General features: G+C 36.5%; 1 protein-coding gene across 1 annotated transcript in view; it reads left to right on the top strand.

Annotated features, from left to right (window-relative positions):
• IL23R (interleukin 23 receptor) overlaps positions 1-13,998 on the top strand; it is a 63,007-nt gene extending 49,009 nt beyond the window's left edge. Inside the window, exons 8-11 of the mRNA XM_045835564.1 lie at positions 2,484-2,573; positions 5,302-5,407; positions 9,880-9,970; positions 13,357-13,998. Of these exons, the coding sequence (XP_045691520.1) occupies positions 2,484-2,573; positions 5,302-5,407; positions 9,880-9,970; positions 13,357-13,998 (929 nt within the window). The remainder of the gene's footprint in view (positions 1-2,483; positions 2,574-5,301; positions 5,408-9,879; positions 9,971-13,356) is intronic.
• Positions 13,999-21,387: the final 7,389 nt, after the last annotated feature.

The following is a 21,387-nucleotide window of genomic DNA, read 5'->3' as shown; positions in this document are numbered from 1 at the left end:
TAAGATACTACAATTTTTGTTTCAAACCACTCTAAATTCCCTATGAACACATTGTCTTCTACGAGACTAACTCTAATAAAAAAAGTCAGTGTATATAAAATGTATAGAAGTTTTTACCAAAGTAGAGATGATTTGGGTTTTCTGAGTATACTCAAGTATGCGCTGTGAGAGTAACAGTCATAATTTAATATTCTGCTCCAGGGATAGGATTCTCATTATGACTATAACACAACAGACATTAAATAAATAATAAATATACCATGAGATTTTTCTAGTACATTAGACAACACATTGATGATTACAGCTGTTACAGTTTTTCAGTCATAAAAGTTATGTGTGTACATCATTCTGTGTTTGTGAATACTTTTACATGTTAAAATACATGAAAATACCATAAACTACCAATAGCAGGTAGATTATGGGGATGGCATTAGAAATGGTTCTTTTTCTATTGCTTTTATTTTTCCTGTTAAAATTATTTTATTATAGATACTGCTTTTATAATGAAAACTGTTAAGTATGGTTTAAGAAGAAATGAGTTAACCACTTGGGGGCGGTATGCCATGAAGAATATTGTCTACATGGTTTCATGTCAGTCCTACACTCAGAAATTTTGCCTTTGTCCTGATTTCTTCCACAACAATCTTGTTTATAAATCATTTTACTTCAGATATCTAATTCTTTGTGAAATGACTCTCTGACAATTAAGCCTCTCTTTTAAATGACTTTAATCTAATTAAATTAACACACCTGGTTGATATGAAACTATGATAACAGAAGTGCCTAAAGGAAGATCATGCTTATTCTCCATTAGGGCTAATAAAGCCCTAGTCAGATATGAAAATTACTTCTACATAATGCAAATTAATAACTAAAGTTTCATTGCTGAACAACCACTTTATACAAAAGAATTACATTAACTTGTATTAAAAGCCAACAGCAATATATATTCTTAAATTAAAATGCTAATTTTAAAATAATGAAAGTGAAAAAAAATAACCGAGCAACATATGCTATAAACCCATGGTTTTGCCAAATTAAAAATTGTGTCACATTTTAATGTTATATTTCTCTTAAAATTTCAAACTAATGTAGATGCAGACTCTTGTGTGGGTTCCCTGAGAATGAACATGAGCTTATAAAATACAATTTAGATGAATAAACCTGGCTGTCGGCCATGGGGCATAACCTTGCATCCTCAGATGGAACCAGATACTTGAAACAAAAGCCATTGAAGTCCTGAGAAGCTGAAAGGGATTTCTGATTTGTCACAATTCACAGTGAAACATTTCCCTCTTGCTGTGGAGAAGCCAGCATAAAAGCATAGGAAAGAACTTTTGGCTTTTCTGATGTTTTCATCTTCTAAAATTCCCTACCCATTGTTCTTACAAAACTGTTCTTCATTTGAGCTTGTCTTGGCACCCAGATCAGCCTTTTTCAAAAATTTCCAAAGACCCACAGGAACCTTTTTATTGAAACTCTGTATTTTTCTCAAAGACAGTTGTCTGGGCTACATAGCTTGTTACACAAATGAGTGCTATCTCAATGGCAGCTAGGGACACCTCAAGTTGTGATTTCCTCCTGGCCCCCAAAGTAATTTTTTTAAAAGAAGAATTTGAACACAGAAATCAGAACAACTGAATAATAGGGCTTGAAGCACTCTTGGGAATCCAGGGCTTAGAACCATTTTCAGGAATGTCTTTTATCAGCTGGGAGAATCGTGCCCTTGAAGTCACCCCTGGCAGCTTTTAATTATCAGGAGGGAAGAGATGGGTAAGGAAGCTCCAGGACTCTTTTGAGTTCAGACTGAAAGTGAGTTGGCAGCCAAGGCTGCTCACCCCTTCCTGGTCAGATGCTTTCATAAGCTTGTCCTGACAACCTTATGACTAGACCGGGCTGGCCAGCATCCCTGTCAGCAGGAAAGGAGCAGGGGGAAGTCATTAATGGCATTCTATCCGTGTTACAACCTCAGAGTGTCTGCTAATCAAAATTGCGCTTCTTATGTGGTGTCAAGATGCAGCTCACTAACAGCATCTCAAAGACTGTGCAAAGGCAAGTGACACGTGCTGGAGGCTCCTAAGGAAACCTCAACTATATTGTATCATTTATTGGAAGGAATCAAGTAGAGGCCAGTTATTGTGAATTTTGTTTGGATCAGTGAATGAAATAAAGCTCCTTGGCATTTGTTGCCTGGAAGACTCATGAAATTAGTGGGAACACCTTGAAGTTTCATAAACCCTAAGTAGTTTTTATTGTTTTTTTTTCCCAGTGTGTTCTCCTTTGGGGTTTACCCAATTAGATAAAAAGAAGAAAAGATGCATAATGCTTTTGCATAAGGCCTTTGCTTTTATTCCATCTTTCAAGCTTATTAAAGTTACTGGTTTACTTTCATCATCTCTAAATAAGTAAAGAAACTCGCTTAGGAAATTGGGTAACCTGAGTGCAAAATATAAAAAGCTGAAGCTATTTTCTTTTTGTTTAAGTTCCCCTGGTCATGCTGAAATCATTCCAACATGATACTCAGAATTCTGGGCTTCTAATTGCTTCCATCTTTAAAGAACAACTTACTTCTGGTAAGAAAATGCAACTTTTTTAGTAGATTTTCTAGCAGTCTTTACTAATCATTTATTTGAATTCTCAATACTGAGAAAATCAAGTGTCAGGTATAAATTTCTTGATAAGATTTGCCAAATGCTTTCTATAGAAAAATAAGCAACAAAGAGCTGCTTAAAATTGAATTTAAGGAGTGGTGTAGGTGGATTTTGCCAGCTTTTGCTCTGGGTCAGATACATTTTCATTTCAGTTAGTGCTGGGACTCAAGACCCCAAAACTTCCTTCTAAAAAATTTCTATTATTTCAGTGTCTACCACATACCAGCAGTTTTATATATATATCATCTTTTACTTTTTTAAAAAAATATGTATTGATTTAGAGAGAGAGAGATCAATTTCTTATTCCACTTATTTATGCATTATTGGTTGGTTCTTGTATGTGCTCTGACCAGGGATCAAACCCACAACCTTGGTATATCAGGGCAATGCGCTAACCAACTGAGCTACCAGCCAGGATGATATATATATACATCAACTTTTTTCTATCTTTAAAACAACCTGGTGAGAAAAGTGTTAGATGTCTATTTTATAGATGGGAAACCTGAAGCTCAGAGGGGTTGAGGAACTTGTCCAAGTTCACACTAAGTATACATGTAAAACTCTAAGTATACATGTAAAATTCAAATCCTGTTCTTCAAATTTTGAAGTTTCTGCACTTTCTCTCATGTAATCAAGATCCTATTTTATTTGTTAGTATGACTCAATCCTCCATTGATGAGTATACTTAAATATTTTAGGCATAAAAGGATATTAGATCAGGTTGTATAATGGCAAATACAACTCCAAACAGAAATTTCAAATTGAAAAACTTTATGCATGACTATTTCACTATTGACCACTTATAGATCACTTACCTCCTTGCACAGAAATCTGGCAGGAATAATAGAATTTTTGCAGATTATATGACCATTCTTTGGACTTTTGCTTATTTATTTAACAAATATTCATTAAGCACCTACTATGTGCTAGGCGCTGTTCTGGGTGCGTGGGAATCGTCAGTGAGAAAAATGAACAAAGCCCCTGTCTTCCTGGGGCTAATAGATGCAGGGGAGGTGAGAAAACAATGAATAAAACAAGAAAAATAAGGTCAAGTAGTGGTAAATGTCATAAAGAAAGGTGTGAGCACTCTGAATCCGTACATGTGAATCAATTATAAGCCAAGTGCTTAGGTTTAGTACAGATCCCTAATTACAGATGCCTACACAGGCCTGCACCTTGATATTTCTGTGGGAATTGTGGAGGCTAGGAACTCAAGGCAGCTCTGTTAGATAGGTATTATTATCTCTGTTTCACGGAAGAGGAAACTTGAGCTTCAGCAAGTTTATAATTATGCCCTGAGGTTACAGAGCTGGTAAGTGGCAGAGTCAATTTCAAACCCAGGTCTCTCAGGTCACTCTGCTCTGTCCTTGGTCCCCTTTGCCCAGTGCTATGTTAACAGGGGGATTCTCTGTCCTCCTGCATGCACTAATGCCCATGTGTATGTGGCAGTCAGTATCTTCCATTAGTTGCATGAAATCTTTAGTAATTCAGTAATTAGTCCTAGGAAAACATTAATTTCATATCCATTGGGACTTTGGAGTAATCTAAGCCCCTGACCACCAATTAGCTTTTGGAGAGGAACTGGACAGTCTGGAGACCCAAAATGTATTGCAGGTGCAGCTCGGAAATAACTAGGGAAGGGCTAATACAGTGTCTGCCACATGACAAGCATATGATAAACATTCACCAAAGGGAGGAAGAAAGGGGATAGAATGGATGTTAATACCCAGCACAGCTCAGAACAAACTCCAGTGTGATAAATCATTTCTCAATTACAGTCTATATTTGAAAATAGAAAACAGAGTTTTACATGTATACTAGGAAGAAAATGTGATGATCCTGGAGGTAACACGTGTTGAATATATTATATTCATTATTTAACAATTTCAGGGGATTAATTCAACTTAAAAATATAAGCAAAGATTTTTAGCATTGTTTTTTTAGGTAGTGTTCTATTTATTGTTTTTTTTTACATTATTTTTATTGTATTTTTCCATTACCATTTATCTGCCCTATATCCTCTTCCACATCCCTCCACCGCTCCCCCCTGCAATACATCATTTTCCAAATAAAATGTGAGTGCAAGATATGTAACAATAAAAAATTTTATAACATATAACATATATTCTAAGTAGAGTGAATCTGCTTTCTCAGTGGAAAAAATTCATGAACAACAAACTTTAAAGAATGGTGACAAGTTGTATATAACTTCTGTCTCACACCAAAGATTAAAAAAAAAAAAAACTAAAAACTAAAAACCTCAGTCACGACTGTGGCCTGCTCTGTTACAAGCAATTAGGAATTCGCACTTGTGTCAGAAAAACCAAATGAGGTTCATCACTAAACCTTTTTATATAAAATATGCGTGCACAAGCTCAGAAAAATGTCTAATACTAACCACATTTGCTAGAGGTGCACTTCTAGAAACCCACTGACACCAGATACATGCAACCTGCAACCTGATTTTCTCAAACAAAAAGCGTTGTCATGCAGTTTGGAAGAGCAGTCACTTCACAGCTTGATAATTTTGTTTCCCTCTTTCTCTTTTCCTTTGACATAAATGGTCTTTGCTTTGAGCAGGGTAGAGAGAATGATTCTGACATCACATGGACACTAAAGCTTAGCTAAAATTATTTTTCTTTCCTCTCAGACAACAGGCAACAGAACATTGGACTTTTGTCGGGCATGGTCTCCTTTGCTGTTGTGTTGTCAATTCTTTCTCTGATTGTGATATTTAACAAATCGCTCCGAACTAGGTAGGTTTTTGCAGAATTTCTGTTTTCTGATTTTGATCATATATTTGTACCACCAAAATGTAGTCAATTAAGTTATTTACAAAAAATGTCCATCAACATTTTTATTCAGAGAAAAGAAAAATACCTACTTATGCCAAACTGTTTACAAATGTCATTTATTTAACCCTCACAATGACCCTGCCAGGAAAGCTCTATGGTCTAATTTACATAAAGCTTACAGAGGTTAAATGATGAGCAAAAGGCCACTAAGCACTAACCAGGAGTCCAGACCTGGTTGAACTCACAGCCCATGCACTCTCTTTCACCGCACAGCTTTCACTGTGCCCTCAAGTTTATCTTCAGTGCCTGGATTCTCTAGAGTGGTTAAGTGATAACCTGCCTTGAATTCTACCCAGACAAATCCCATGAATCAGTGTGAAGAGAAGTGGGACACCATCTGAATTTATCACTTTGATATCAGTCATGCCAGTGTTTTAGCATGCAGCCCCAAGGCCGGTTCTCCTTGGCCTTCTTCAATCATTTTTCCCCAATATGGAAATAGTAAGGATCTATGCCTAGTTATTTAGAAAATGAGACTTTGAGAAAAATAAAGCCTTCAATTTCCTAAATTTTACTAGATGTAGTGAATACATATTTCTTTCTTTTTAAGTGTATTTTATTGATTTTGCTATTACAGTTGTCCCATTTTTTTTCTCTCCTTTTTCTCCCTCTGCCCTGCAATGCCCCTCCCCCACCTTAGTTCATGTTCATGGGCCGTACATAAAAGTTCTTTGGCTTCTCCATTTCCTAAACTGTTCTTAACCTCCCCCTGTCTATTTTGTGCCTGCCAATTATGCTTCTTATTCCCTGTACCTTTTTTCCCATTCTTTCCCTACCTCCTCCCCACTGATAATTTTCTATGTGATCTCCATTTCTGCAATTCTGCTGCTGTTCTAGTTGTTTGCTTAGTTTGTTTTTGTTTTTGTTTTTAGGTTCAGTTGTTGATAGTTGTTAGTTTATTGTCATGTTACTGTTCATAGTTTTGATTTTCTTTTTGTTAGATAAATCTCTTTAATATTTCATGTAATAAGGATTTGATGATGATGAACTCCTTTAACTTGACCTTATCTGGGAAGCACTTTATTTGTCCTTCCATTCTAAATGATAGCTTTGCTGGATAGACAAATCTAGGTTGTAGGTCATTGGTTTTTATGACTTCAAATACTTCTTTCCAGCCCCTTCTTGCCTGCAAGATTTCTTTCAAGAAGTCAGCTGATAGTCTTATCAGCTGGGAACTCCTTTGTAGGTAACTATCTCCTTTTCTCTTGGTGCTTTTAAGATTCTCTCCTTATCTTTAATCTTGGCTAATGTAATTACAATGTACCTTGGTGTGTGCTTCCTTGGGTCCAAATTCTTTGGGACTCTCTGAGCTTCTTGGACTTCCTGGAAGTCTGTTTCCTTTGCCAGATTAGAGAAGTTCTCCTTCATTATCTTTTCAAATGAGTTTTCAATGTCTTGCTCTTCCTCTTCTTCTACTGGCACCCCTATGATTCAGATGTTGAAATGTTTAAAGTTGTCCTGGAGGTTCCTAAGCCTCTCCTCATTTTTTTGAATTCTTGTTTCTTCATTCTGTTTTGGTTGAATGTTTATTTCTTCCTTCTGTTCCAAATTGTTGATTTGAATCCTGGTTTTCTTCCCATCACTGTTGGTTCCCGGTATATTTTTATTTACTTCACTTTGCATAGCCTTCACCTCTCCCTCTATTTTGTGTCCATACTCAAAATTTCTGGGGGCATACTGATTGCCAGTGTTTTGAACTCTGCATCTGATAGGTTGGATATCTCCTTGTCACTTAGTTCTGTTCTAGAGCTTTGATCTGTTCTTTCATTTGGGTCGTATTTCTTTGTCTCAGTGCACCTGTTACTTTGTAAGGGGCAGAGCCTTAGGTATTCACCAAGGTGGAGCAACTCACTTCATTGTGTTGTGGCACTGTATGTGGCAGAGGGATCAGAGAGGGCACAGTGGCACTTGCTTGACTCTCGCCCCACTTTCGGTCACTTCCCTTGCTTCCTGCATGCAGATTGTGCCCTTTCAGGCACTGATTCCTGGGTACCCACCCAGGGCTTGTGTATGGGCTTGTGTATGTTCTAGGATCCCATGGGCCCCTCCAATAAACTCTTCTGTGAGGCTGGGAGTTTCTCCCACTGCCACAGCCCCTATAGGTTTTTGTAACCAGAGGTTTTCAGGCTTTATTTTCCTGCACTGGAAACTTCGGTTGCACAATCTGTCTCACTCCCCAGTTGTTCCTCCTGGCTTCTCCACACGTGAATGTGGGATAGCCCAGTCTGCCAGCCACCACCTCATCCATCCCCATCTGCCAGCTGCTGCCTTGTCAGTCATCCTTGCTGTCCCGGCTTCCCGTCTCCATCCCTCCTACCAGTCTGGATGAATGTTTCTTCTTTAACTCCTTGGTTATCAGACTTCCATCAGTTTGATTTTCTGGAAGTTCTGTTTGTTTTTGTTTTTAAATTGGTTGTTATCCTTCTTTTGGTTGTGTAAGGAAGCAAAGCATATCTACCTATGCCTCCATCTTGGTCAGAAGCCCAGAATACATATCTCTAGTGTACTATTTCATGTGGCAACCTCTCATTCCATCCAATAACTTTCAAATTTTAATACATCTGAATGTTCTTTGCCTAATTGGCACTGAGAAATCGTTTCTCTTTCTTGCCATCACTTGCTTCATGAGATAATCTTTGTTTCTTTTAAATTTATAACCAAAATGCAGTAGAAAGATTTAGAATGAGCTATTCTAAATAAACTAGTGATTTTAAAAATTTATGTAGACTTTTTCCTCAGAACTTAAGTATATAAATTACACATTAATAAACATATCTCTGGCACCCTTGATAGGTGGTCAAATGTATATGGAACTTCATTTTAGGCTATATTAAAATATACTTGATTATAAAGCTCTTTGAAATATTTTAATGTTCCAACTTACACATGTAAAAATATTAATACTTTATGCTGTTATACAAAGAAGTCTAAGTTAGTATGAAATTTAAAGTAACATTAAATTTGTTACTAAGAATAATTTAAAATTCACTTCCTATTGATAATGACAAATAAGAAAATAGGACAATTCTTTGCTAATTTAATTATTTAAATAAGTATTCTTTTTAAAAATAAAAATATAAAAGAACAAGAGATGATCCCAATATAACTATTATACATATGAAAATACTATTATTTACTATAACTATACATTATTTATATAAGCTTTATTTCATATATAGGACTGGAAAACAGGGAGAAAAACATTTTAAATAATGAAACCAAAAGAAAAATATATGTAAGGTAAATATATATATATATATATTCTCACTGTAGCAACTATATAAAAACTTTTCCACAACAGCATGAACCTACTAATTTGGTCTAATTTTAGGTATAGAAACATAGTGTTAATTAGTAATATCCAATTTACAAAAAGAGCTGAATCATAAAACATTGCATGAATACATGTGAGGAAATTATATTTCCCCTATAGTGCAAGGTAAAATTGGGCTAGCAAAGTACATGCAGCCATTTTGGTTGTTACTTAGTAAAAGTCCATAGAGAAGCTGCTTAAACAGAGAAATGCATCTGATCTGCTGTTCACAGATGCACTGTTTACTCGGAAAAAATGTGCCAGAGATAAGTTTAGTTTCTTTTAATTTCTTGGTACAACCTCTTTGCTCAAATCAATATTTTCTGTAAATGCAGAAAGTGCTTTCAACACAATGACAGTGCCAAGAGGTAGCTTTGGGGAAGAAGTGGGTCAAACACAGCTTCTCTATCTTCTTTCCATCACCCTTCCTCAATGATCCTGGAAAAGCACACAGCCTAAATAAAACATAGTATTCTCACTGTGCCACAATACTGGAAGACAACTTCCCCCGTCCCACATTCCAACCACATAAAAAATGGTTGGAGCCACCACTATCGTCTTAACCTTATTTGAAGTCATAACAAATTCAGAATTAGAGAGGCTGGAATTATACAATCTTGTTATATAACATTTTCTCCTTTAATATTTTTCTGTGGTATGGTCACCTTGGAAAGTTGTATAAAATGTCCTTAAGTTTTCCAAACTTTTCCACACTGAGGTCTCCTGTTCATCATGCTTTGCCATATCTAACAAATGTATAGTTTTTCACTTTCAGCATAGTCCTTTCACTTATCTTGAATCTAATGTGCATGTTTGAAATGTTCCGGCTAAATAGACAGAAGCAGAGCAATAGAAAGAAGAGAAAAATCTGACAGATATTGAATCAACTTCCCACTTAACTATTTGAAGCAAGAGATGGAAATCTTAGCTCCTGCTTCGGAAAGTTTCATTTTTATTATGCATTCCATTTTATATAGTCGATTTCCTAATCACTCTTATGATTGCCTGCACCAATCCTAAAGTAAAATGCTTCTTTGAATGTACTATTTTTGTTTTTCAGAATTAAAAGAAGAATCTTATTGCTCATACCAAAATGGCTTCATGAAGACATTCCTAATATGGAAAACAGTAATGTTGTGAAAATGCTACAGGTAACCAAACACTGTCAAGTAAAAGATAAATGACAGCTGTGACCAAGAGTACAGTTTAATAGTGTAGAATTTCCATTCTGATAAAAAAAAAGTGTGTGTGCATATTAGCATAACTATATAAAATAAATAGAAACAAAATTATACGTATTTCAAATTGTATTTAGGAGATGAGAGAAAAGAGTTAGGGAAAGAAGAGATAAAAGAAAGAAACAATCCTACTCAAAAGAGAAAAGTGAGGTGGAAGATTGTAGGCTAGGTGCCAGGGTCATTTGGTGGCCATGCAATTGGTAGATGTCTTCAAGGGACCAAAGGAAGAGGGCAGAAAAGCTCAACTGATTACGCCTCAAAGACACAAAGGGGTTTCCATTTTATATGAGATTGGAGAAGCAGGTGGAGCCCAAGGAGGACACACCACTTTACTCCTGAGACCCAATGGAATTCGAGAAAATAAATGTGAGAGGACTGTGGAGATGATGTCACCAAGGGTGGGCCAGTTTTCCACCTCCAAAAAAAAGAAGGGTGAGCCAGGAAGACCCTGAGAGTATATGAGACTCTGCTAGTTAAGGAGGAACTGCTGATGATTATGAAAGAGGGGAAGGAATCTCCCATGTGTGCTCCTCCTACTTTCCAGCACACTGGCCTGGTTAACGAGAGGCCCAAAATGCAGTCAATGAGACAACCACATTATCCAAGTGCTGCAATGCAGTGATGTAAGTGCAGTGACAGAAATGAGACCAAACATGACAGGAATGTAGAGGGAACATTGAAAGGTGAATAGGAGTTGAAGAAACAGAGAACATTCAAAACAGGGAGGATAACATGAGCAAAAGCAAAGAGGTGAAAAGATCATGTTGGGTATTGCTTTACTGAAGAGCTTTACATGAAGAGTAGCTGGAAAAATGCTGGAATTGTGAGTGGGATGAGATCACAAAAGGTCTTATTGCTATGGAATTTCATTCTGTTAACCGATACTTCTCAAATTAAGAAAAATATGTATTTTTAGTCTGCGACTGCTATTTGGAGCTTTGGCAAGCCCTTTAATCAACTCCTTCCCCAACTTCAAGGAAATCTCTAGGCATAATATTGTTGCATATTAGAATCCTGACTCCCAGGCCCATTCCAAGATCTTGCAGGGACGGTGAGCCTGGGGAGACCCAGACAGCAGCATTTTCCAAGGCTTTCCAAGTGATTCCACACAAAGGCAATGTTGAGAACACTGAGAAGGAGTTGCAAACTACTGCTGAAGACAACGAGAAGCCAGCGGGGAGGTTTTGATTGGAATAGGCATGGTCCTTGGAAAGAGGCAGATTTAGGAGGGTCAGAGAAATGCGCATGGTGAGGTGTGAACAAAATGTTGAGAAACAAGGATTCACAGTGGTGAGTAATTTGTAGAGGGTCTATACCATAAGGAGTAAAATGAGTCCATGGAATGTGATAAGGAGCAAGTCATGGGCCAGAGGTTCAGTTGAAGTGAATGGAGACCCTCTACAAAATTCATTGATTTTGATGCCCTTTAGTGCTGCTGCCATTTTTTGTTTCGCCTCTCCCATATTGGCAAAAGTTTCCCCTTGAATATTTTTTTCAACTGGGGAAGCAAAAAATAAAAAAACAAAAAGGTTGCTAGGGGCAAGATTGGGTGAATAGGGAAGGTGGGGCACAGGGTTAATGCTGTTTTTGGTCACAAACTGCTGACACTCAGCACGGTGTGGGCAGGTGAGCTTGTAAATCACCCATCATGAAATGGGCAAACTCATTGAAAGAGCCTTCAAAAAAATTCACTGGAACCAAATACGGCGTCTCACAGTGCCAGCTGGTACACTGCTACAGATGGGTTCCTGAAACATTCACCTAGAAGGGGGAAGCCTGTACTACAAAGGGCCTGCCCTTCAGAAGATAATTCCATTTTAGGGGTCCTCCCTCAAATTATGTACATAATTATATGTACCATTCTTTTACATGACTGGCAGTGCAGTAGGTTTGTTTACACCAGCATCACCACAAACAGTAATCGTTGCACTGTGGCGTCATGATGGCTATGGTATCACTAGGTGATAGGAACTTTTCAGTTCTATTATAATCTTATGGTACTACTACCATATATGTGTTCCCTTGTTGACTGAAACATTACATGGCACATGACTATATAGGGTTAGGTACTATCTTGGTTTCAGGTATCCACTGGGGGAGGGGGTTGGAACATATTCCCTGTGGAAAAGAGGGGGCTACTATGCACATCAGTCCACCCCATCCAAACCTTCTAAGTTCTGTAGGGGGACTGAGCCTGAAGAAAATTTGAACAACAGTTCATGCTGCTTTATTCAAGGTCTTCCTTTTTGCCAAACTTCCTTCCCATTCTGGGATCTTGAAATTAGAAGTTAATCTTAGGGTTTCCTTCAGATGAGGTTTTGTTCTAGTTAATTTGAGCTGCTATAACAGAATACCATGAAATGAGTGGTTTAAACAGTAAATATTTATATTTCACATTCCTGGAGACTGGGAAGTCCAAGATCAAGATGCTGGAAGATTTGGTTCCTAGTGAGAGCTCTCTTGCAGGCAGCTTCCTTCTTGCTGTATCCTCACATGGCAGAGGGAGGAATCATGTTCTGCCTGTTCAGGAATTAAGCCCATTCTTGAGGGCTCCACTCAAAGAAGACTTTCTGTCCAAACACCCTACTTAATACCATTATATTGGGGGTTAGGGCTTGACATATAAATTTTGAAGAGACACAAACATTCAGTCCATAGCAGCCAGCTGTAATTTTATAATTGTGTTGGGTGGGAGCCAGCCACCAGCTGGAAAGCCTTGAAACTTTTTCTTACCCAGAGTAATCATCAGGCTTTTATACAAATAAAAATCTTCTTCATCTAACCTCCTGACAATCACAGGCATGTCTGAATTGTGAGCGGCTGCACACCTTTAGAACCTCAACTCAAGGCACTTCTTACAACCCTAGTCTCAAATGGAAGCAAAATAGGATTTTCCCCCTTCCCTATTCTTTTTCATTTAAGCAACCACATATTTTCTTGTAGTAAGTCTCCATAATATTAACATATTTCAAAATCCAAATTTTAAAAGGTCCTGAAATAATATGCAAGTTAATATGTAAAGTGCTTCTTTCTCTTTGAAATTTTTAAGCCAAGAAATGTGCTTGAAACATATATTATTTGTATTATTTCTTTCCTTCAGTCTCCTCATGGGAGAATTTAATAAAGATTTGAACTTGAACAGGAAAACAAAGGAGAAAATCATATGAGAAGATAAACAATATGAGGAAAAGAAGAGAGAAAGGAAAGTTGGGGGAAATTAGAATTCCAGTCCTTATTCGGTTATGCAGCTGACACATTTAATGTTTTTTGTAAAATAAAACAATATTTTTTCTTCCCAGGAAAAGAGTGAATTTATGAATAATAATTCCAGCGAAGAGGTCCTATATGTTGATCCAGTGATTACAGAGATAGAAATCTTTCTCCCAGAAGAACACAAGCCTATGGACTACAAGAAGGAAAAGAAGACAGGATTTCTGGAGATGAGAGACTGCCTGCAAAAGTCACTGCCCACCAATACTACAGTTGTGTATATTCCTGATCTCAACACTGGGTATAAACCCCAAACTTCAAATTTTCTCACTGAGGAAAATCATCCCAGCAATAATGATGAAACAGCTTCCTCAACTCCCAGACCAACAACTGCTGATTTCTTAGACCTAGGGAAAAATGCTCGGTTTAAAAAATATCCTAATTTTGCTCTTTCTGTTTCAAGTATGAATTCACTAAACAATACACTATTTCTTGAAAAATTAAACCTCATTTTAAATCAAGGAGAATGCAGTACTTCTGACATGCAAAACTCGATGGAGGGGGAAACCACCATGCTTTTGGAAAATGCTTCACCCAATGAAACTATTCCAGAACAGACCCTGCTGCCTGATGAATTCGTCTCCTGTTTGGGGATCATGAATGAGGAGTTGCCATCTATTAATTCTTATTTTCCACAAAATATTTTGGAAAGCCACTTCAATAGGATTTAATTCTTGGAAAAGTGTAGTCAAAATTAATGTGAGAAAGCTGCCTTGCAATCAAATCATGAATTTCCCCTCAACCTAAATTTAATTCTGCCCTATTTTTTAAAATTAGAGAATTAAGATCTAAAGGTAGAACATACTTCATGGTCACAAGAGCAGCAGGAATATTAGGGATACCCCTGCATTCAAAAAAAGTAGCTATAATTTTCCCATTTTCCCTCACTACAAGGCACAAATCTCTCTGTTGTATGAAGGATAAATAATACAAACTACATGATAATGAAGTAAATGCTGAAAATAGTTATTTAAAAATAAAACATTAATATTAGCTTGCAAGGGGAAAATTAAGTTTTAATTTGCATTATATTGCTAAAATTCTCTTAAGTAGATAAAAAAATAGTTCCCAACAACAAAATAAGGACAGAAACAAAGGAGCAATTGGTTAGCATATTTACTGCATAATTTTTTCTACTATTTTCTATTCAGTTCTCAGGGATTTGATCTTGCTTTTTTTTTAAGATTTTATTTATTTATTTTTAGAGAGGGAAGGGAGGGAGAAAGAGAGAGAGAGAAAAACATCAATGTGCGGTTGCTGGGGTCCGTGGCCTGCAACCCAGGCATATACCCTGACTGGGAATCAAACCTGCGACACTGATCTTGCCTTATTTTGATTATGGACTAAGAAAGTTACAAAACAATGATGTGTGGAAATTATGAGATTGCTATCTTCTTTCAAGTTAAGAGTGATAGCGTTGTTCTCCTGTGGCATATATGGTGCATTAATTACACTATGATAGAATTAATGAGGTAGCAGATGCAGGATCAGCAAGATGTAATTTTTAAAAATTAACTATGTACTAGATATATGTCATAAAATTAGTGTTAAAATGGATATATGCCCAAATCTGGGATAGTAATACTCGCCACACCTTCCATTGCTCCACATCCTATGTCTCCTGCAGACATCACTAAGTGATCACCACAGGCCTCTCCGCTGAGCCCAAAGGTGGCCTCAGAATCAATCATCTTGACACAGCATTTGTGATGGCCACAATTAATAACGGCTGAGACTAGAGAGGAACTCTATCTGCCAACCAGGTCAATACTGAAAGGTGGGTGATCTTAAAAATATGAAATACATATTAAGTTGAGAAATTCTGATTAGTTTTTCTGATTAATATTTTTAATCAAGGGGAACAATTTTTTAATGGTCAGAACAATTTGAAACACGGTAGCTTACCCACTGAATTTCTCTTTCTCTTCTAATGGTTGTCAATAGTAACATATTCAGATTAAATAGTTTAATTTTATTATAACAAATCAAGCAGTTAATTAAAACAAAGGACCAGTTGCCTACCATGTGTTTAGCACATGAGCAAGCCATTTCATTTTGGTTTTGTTTTTTTTTAATAAAAAAGAGACATTTATTAAAAATAAAATAAATAAAAACTAGCCCTGGCCGGTGTGGCTCATTTGGTTGAAGTGCCATCCTGTAAACCAAAGGTCATGGATTTGATTCCTGGCTGGGACACATGTCTAAATCGAGGGTTCATCCCTGGTTGGGGCCCATACAAGAACAGTCCTCAGTTGGGGCCTGTATGAGAGGCAACCATTCAATGTTTCTCTTTCACATCGATGTTTTTATCCTTCTGTTCCCTTCTCTCTCAAGTCAATAAGGATGTTCTTGGGTGAGGATAAAAAAAAAGTGAAAAGCAGTTTTGTTGTCATTAAGTGTCCCCATGAGGAAGATGACCATACATCCTGGTTTTCCTATTTTTTGTCCCAGTGTTAAGTACGATCAGCGCACCCTTTCACTCTCAGAAGCATCTCATTTGGGTGATAAATTATGGTCATTGTATCTGTGAAGACTGCTTAATGTTCAGCATGTAAGTAGTTTATCACAAGTCATCTCTTCTTTTTAAATTTGCATTGACAATCCTTTTTATTTTACTTTATATTATTTGCTAGACATTTTGTTCCAAAAATGGAAAGTTACTATTCAAAATGTGAAAACATACCCCTGCTGTGAAATTCTACTTTATTTTTCCTAAATTATGTATGTATTACTTGTACTTTATATATTCTGGAAGTATATTTTAACCACTAATGAAATGCCAATATTAAATATCTTGATTTCTAAATGACCATATACCTTTGCTTTATTCTTCTCCAAAGGGAGAATAATGTATAATGAAGCAAAAAGGCAGGTAGTATTTGAGATAGAAATAAAAAAAGACTGAGATGGATCTTTGGTGTTTACCAACATCATGACATCTGTTAACATGTCAAGAATATATTCTTAGTGTATTTCAATATAACTGTAACCTGCCCCACATTACAGAAGCTTTTGTCAGCTTTAAACAATTGCAGCATTAGCCCTGGCCAGGTGGCTCAGCTGGTTGGAGCATCTTCCCTTGGGCCAAAAAGGTTGCACATTTGATTCCCAGTCAGGGTGCATACCTAGGTTGCAGTTAGATTCCTGGTCTGAGTGAGTGTGGAGGACAGACAATTGATGTTTCTCTCTCATATCCATGTATCTCTCTCTCTCTCTCTCTCTCCCCCCTCTCTCTCTTTCTCTCTCTCTCCCCTTTCTCTTTCTCTAAAATCAGTGAACATATCCTCAGGTGAGTATTAAGGTTAAAAAAAAGGAATTGCAGCATTACTTTGATTTTCTGCATATGCTTCTGTTACAGTGAGTGCCTCCTTTAGAACTTCTTGCTCTCTGGAGTGGGAAGAGGGCGGCTTTCCTTTTTAAACATGCCTTCATCACACCCACATCACTATTTAGCCCAGAGGAGATGCTTCTAGGTCTGTCTTTGTCATTAGCCCTCATGGTCCCAATGGACTAAAAACGGAAGCAATACTTGTAACAGAGGCAATGTGCCTGCCATTGCCTTGACTCTGGGAAAATTTCAACTGCTTCATCACAATGCAAACTTGGTAAAATGGGCAAGAGTTTTCTTTCTAAGACTTTTTTATTCAAGTATTTACTGAAGTAGTGGATGTCCATACTATGTGCTAGGCACTCTAAGTGATATGCATGTTTACAAAACCAGTCAAGTCCATGAAGCTTGGGGCTTATATACCACAGGAAAGAAACACACAATCCATGAGACAATGTCATTGCCATTCTTTAAAAAAAATCTTTGTTTTCCATTACTATTTAGTCCCCTTATACCTGTGCCTCACCCCAGCATTCACCACACTTGTCTATGTCCATGAGTCCTTTTTACTTTTTAGCTCAATCCCTCCACCCCAAATCTACCCCCTTTATTTGTCATTCTGCCCTCCATCTATGAGTCTGTCCCCATTTTCCCTATTGGTCCAGTTTGTTAATTAGATTCCACATATGAGTGAAGTTATGTGGTATGTGTCTTTCTCTGACTGGCTTGCTTCACTTAGCATAATGTTCTCCAGGTCCATCCATGCTTTTGGAAAGGGTAAAATTTTCTTCTTTATTACAGCCAAGTAGCATTCCATTGTGTAAATGTTCTATAGTTGTTTTGTCCACTCATCTACTGAAGGTCACCTGGGCTGCTTCCATATCTTGGTGATTGTAAATAATGCTGCAAAGAACATAGGGTGCTTATATTCTTTCAAATTAATATTTTGGGTTCCTTTGGATATATTCTCAGAATCTGCCTATTGGGTCAAAAGGCAGATTCATTTTTAATTTTTTGAGGTATCTCCATACCACTTTCCACAGTGGCTGCCCTAGTCTGCATTTCCACCAACAGTGCAAAAGAGTTCCCCTTTCTCCACATCTTTGCCAGCACTTGTTTGTTGACTTATTGATGATAGCCATTCTGACAGGTGTGAGATACTATTTCATTGTGGTTTTAATTTGTGTTTCTATGATGATTAGACATGTTGAGCATCTTTTCATATGTCTATTGGCCATCTGTTTGTCCTCCTTGGAAAAGTGTCTGTTCAGGTCCTTGGACCATTTTTTAATTGCGTTGTTTTTTTGGTGTTGAGTTTTGTAAGTTCTTTATAAACTTTGGATATTAAACCTTTATCAGATATGTTGGCAAATATGTTCTCCCATTCTCTGGGTTGTCTTTTTATTTTGTTGATGATTTCCTTTGCTGTGCAAAAAAATTTTTAGTTTAATATAGTCCCATTTGTTTATTTTTTCCTTTGTTTCCCTTGCCTAGGGAGATACACCCAATAAAAAATTGCAATGAGCAATGTCTGAGATTTGTTGCTTATGTTTTCTTCTAGGATCTTTATAGTTTGGGCTCTAACTTTTAAGTCTTTGATCCATTTTGAATTTATTCTTGTGTGTGGTATAGGAGGTAGTCTAGTTTCATTTTTCTGTACATATCTGTCAAATTTTCCCAACACCATTTATTAAATAAACTATCTTTAGCTCATTGTATGTGCTCACTTCCTCTGTCAAATGTTAATTGACAATAAAGTTATGGGGTTATTTCTGGGCTCTCTATTCTGTTCCATTGATCTGTTTGTCTATTTTTAGGTCAGTACCAGGCTGTTTTTATTACTCTGGCCTTATAGTATAGTTTGATATTAGGTAGTGTGATTCCTCAAACTTTGTTCTTCTTTCTCTGGATCACTGTCACTATGTGGGGCCTTTTGTGGTTCTATATAAATATTTGAAATATTTGTTCTAGTTCTGTGAAGTATGTCATTGGAATCTTGATAGGAATTTCATTGAATCTATAGATTGCTTTGGGTAGTATGGACATTTTTATGATGTAAATTCTTTCCATCCACTTATTTGTATCTTCCTTAATTTCTTTCTTCAGTGCCTTATAATTTTCTGAGTACAAGTCTTTTACAACCTTGGTTAGGTTTATTCCTTGGTATTTTATTCTTTTTGAAGCAATTGTAAATGGGATTTTTAAAAAAATTTCCCTATTGTTCATTATTGGCATATAAAAATGCAACTGATTTCTGGATATTAATTTTGTATCCTGCTACTTTGCTAAATTCATTTAGCAGTTCTAGTTTCTTGGTGGGCTCTTTGGGGTCCTTAATGTATAGTATTATGTCATCTGTAAACAAAGACAGTTTTACTATGTCCTTTCCATTTGAATGCCTTTTGTTTCTTCTTCTTATCTGATTGCTGTGGCTGGGACTTCCAGTACTATGTTGAATAAGAGAGGTGAAAGGCCTTGTTCCTGATCTTAAGGGAAACACTTGTAGTTTTTGCCCATTGAGTATGATGTTGGCAGTGGGTTTGTCATATAAGACCTTTATTATGTTTAGGTATGTTATATCTATTCCTATTTTGCTGAGAGTTTTCATCATAAATGGATGCTGAATATTATCAAGTGCTTTTTCTGAATCTATTGATAAGATCATGTGGTTTTTATCTTTCATTTTTTATGTGGTGAATCACATTTATTAATTTGCAAATTTTGTACCAACTTTGCTCTCCCAGAATAAATCCCACTTGATCATGGTGTATGATCTTTTTGATGCAGTGCTGTATTAGGTTTGCTAATATTTTGTTGAGGGTTTTAGCATCTATGTTCATCAGGAATATTGGCCAATAGTTTTCTTTTTTTGTAGTGTCTTTATCTGGTTTTGGAATTAGTATAATGCTGGCCTCATAAAATGAGTTTGGGAGCCTTTCCTCCTCTTGAATTTTATGAAATAGTTTGAGAGGGAGAGATGTTAGCTCTTCTCAGAGTGTTTGGTAAAATTCACCTATGACACCGTCCAGTCCAGGGCTTTTGTTTGTTGGGAGGTTTTTTAGTTACTGCTTCAATTTCACTAGGTGAAATCTGTCTATTCAGATTCTTTGTTTCTTCCTGATTTAGTTTTGGGAGACTGTATGTTTCTAGGAATTTATCCATCTTGTCAGAGTTGTCCAGTTTGTTGGCATATAGTTGTTCATAATATTTTCTTACAATCCTTTGCATTTCTTTGGTGTCAGTTGTTATTTCTCCTCTTTCATTTCTGATTTTATTTATTTGGGTCCTTTCTCTTTTTTTTTCTTGATGAGTCTGGTTAAAGTTTGTCAATCTTGCTTATCTTTTCAAAGAACCAGCTCTTGGATTCATTGATGTTTTGTATTTTTTTTTTACTCAATTTCATTTATTTCTGCTCTGATCTTTATTGTTTCCTTTCTTCTACTTACTTTGGGCTTTGTTTGTTGATTTTTTTTAAGTTCCTTTTAAGTGTAAAGTTGAGTATCTACTTGAGCTTTTTCTTTTTCTTTCTTTTTTTTTTTTTTGAGATAGGCCTGTAATGCTATGAATTTCATCTTAGAATTTTTTTCCTAGGATCCCACAGATTTTGGATTCTTGTGTCATCATTTTCATTTGCTTCAAGGTATCTTTCGATTTCTTCCTTAATCTTTTTGTTGACCCATCCATTGTTTAATAATGTCTTACTCAGCTTCCAAGTCTGCATGTTTTTCAGTGTTCTTGTGATTTCTAGTTTCATAACATTGTGGTCTGAGAAGATGCTTGATAAGATTTCAATCTTCTTAAATTTATTGAGACTTGTTTTGTCTTAACATGTACACTTGAAAAGTATGTATATTCTGCTGCTCTGAGGTGAAATGCTCTGAAGATACCAATTAAATTCATCTGATCTAGTGTGTCATTTAAGGCCTCTGTCTCCTTATTGATTTTTTGTCTGGAAGATCTATCCATTGAATTCAATGGCATGTTAAAATCCCTAATTATGCCTGTATTTCTGTTGAGCTCTCCCTTTATGTCAGTCAAGATTTTCTTCACATATTTAGGTGCCCTTCTGTTGGGTGGGTAAATATCTACTAGGGTTATATCCTCCTGTTGGATTGTTCCCTTCATCATTATGTAGTATCCTTCATCGTCTCTTACTATGGCCTTGGTTTTAAAGTCTATTTTTTCAGGTACAAGTACTGCTAACGCAACTTATTTTTTCCTTTCCTTTCATTTGCATGAAATATTTTCTTCTCATCACTTTACCTTTAGTCTGTGTGTATCTTTATATATGAGATGGGTCTCTTGGAGGCAGCATTTACATGGGTCACATCCATTCAGTTACCCTGTGTTTTTTGGTTGGAGCATTTAAGCCATTTACATTTAAGGTGATTATTGATAGATACGTATGTAGTGCCATTTTACTGTTATACTGTTTTCCTCTATTTTTTTCTTTCTTTTTCTTCTTCTTCTTAAAGCAAGCCCTTTAATATTTGTTGCAGTACTGGTTTGGTGCTAACAAACTCCTTTAGCTTTTTGTTGTCTAAGAAGCACCTTATGTTTCCTTTGACTTTAAATGATAGCCCTGCTGGGTTAAGAAGCCTTGGTTGTAGGTCCTTGCTTTTCATCATCTTGAATATTTCACACCTCTCCCTTCTGGCCTGAAATGTTTCTGTTGAGTAATCAGATGACAGTCTAATTGGTGCTCCCTTGTAAGTAACTACCTGCTTTTCTC

The sequence above is a fragment of the Phyllostomus hastatus genome, unplaced genomic scaffold, assembly GCF_019186645.2.
Source record: "Phyllostomus hastatus isolate PE091 unplaced genomic scaffold, TTU_PhHast_1.1 phas_contig_209, whole genome shotgun sequence".
Lineage (NCBI taxonomy): Eukaryota > Metazoa > Chordata > Mammalia > Chiroptera > Phyllostomidae > Phyllostomus > Phyllostomus hastatus.
Note: the sequence above shows the minus strand (reverse complement) of the source record. Positions and strands in the feature narration are given on the sequence as shown.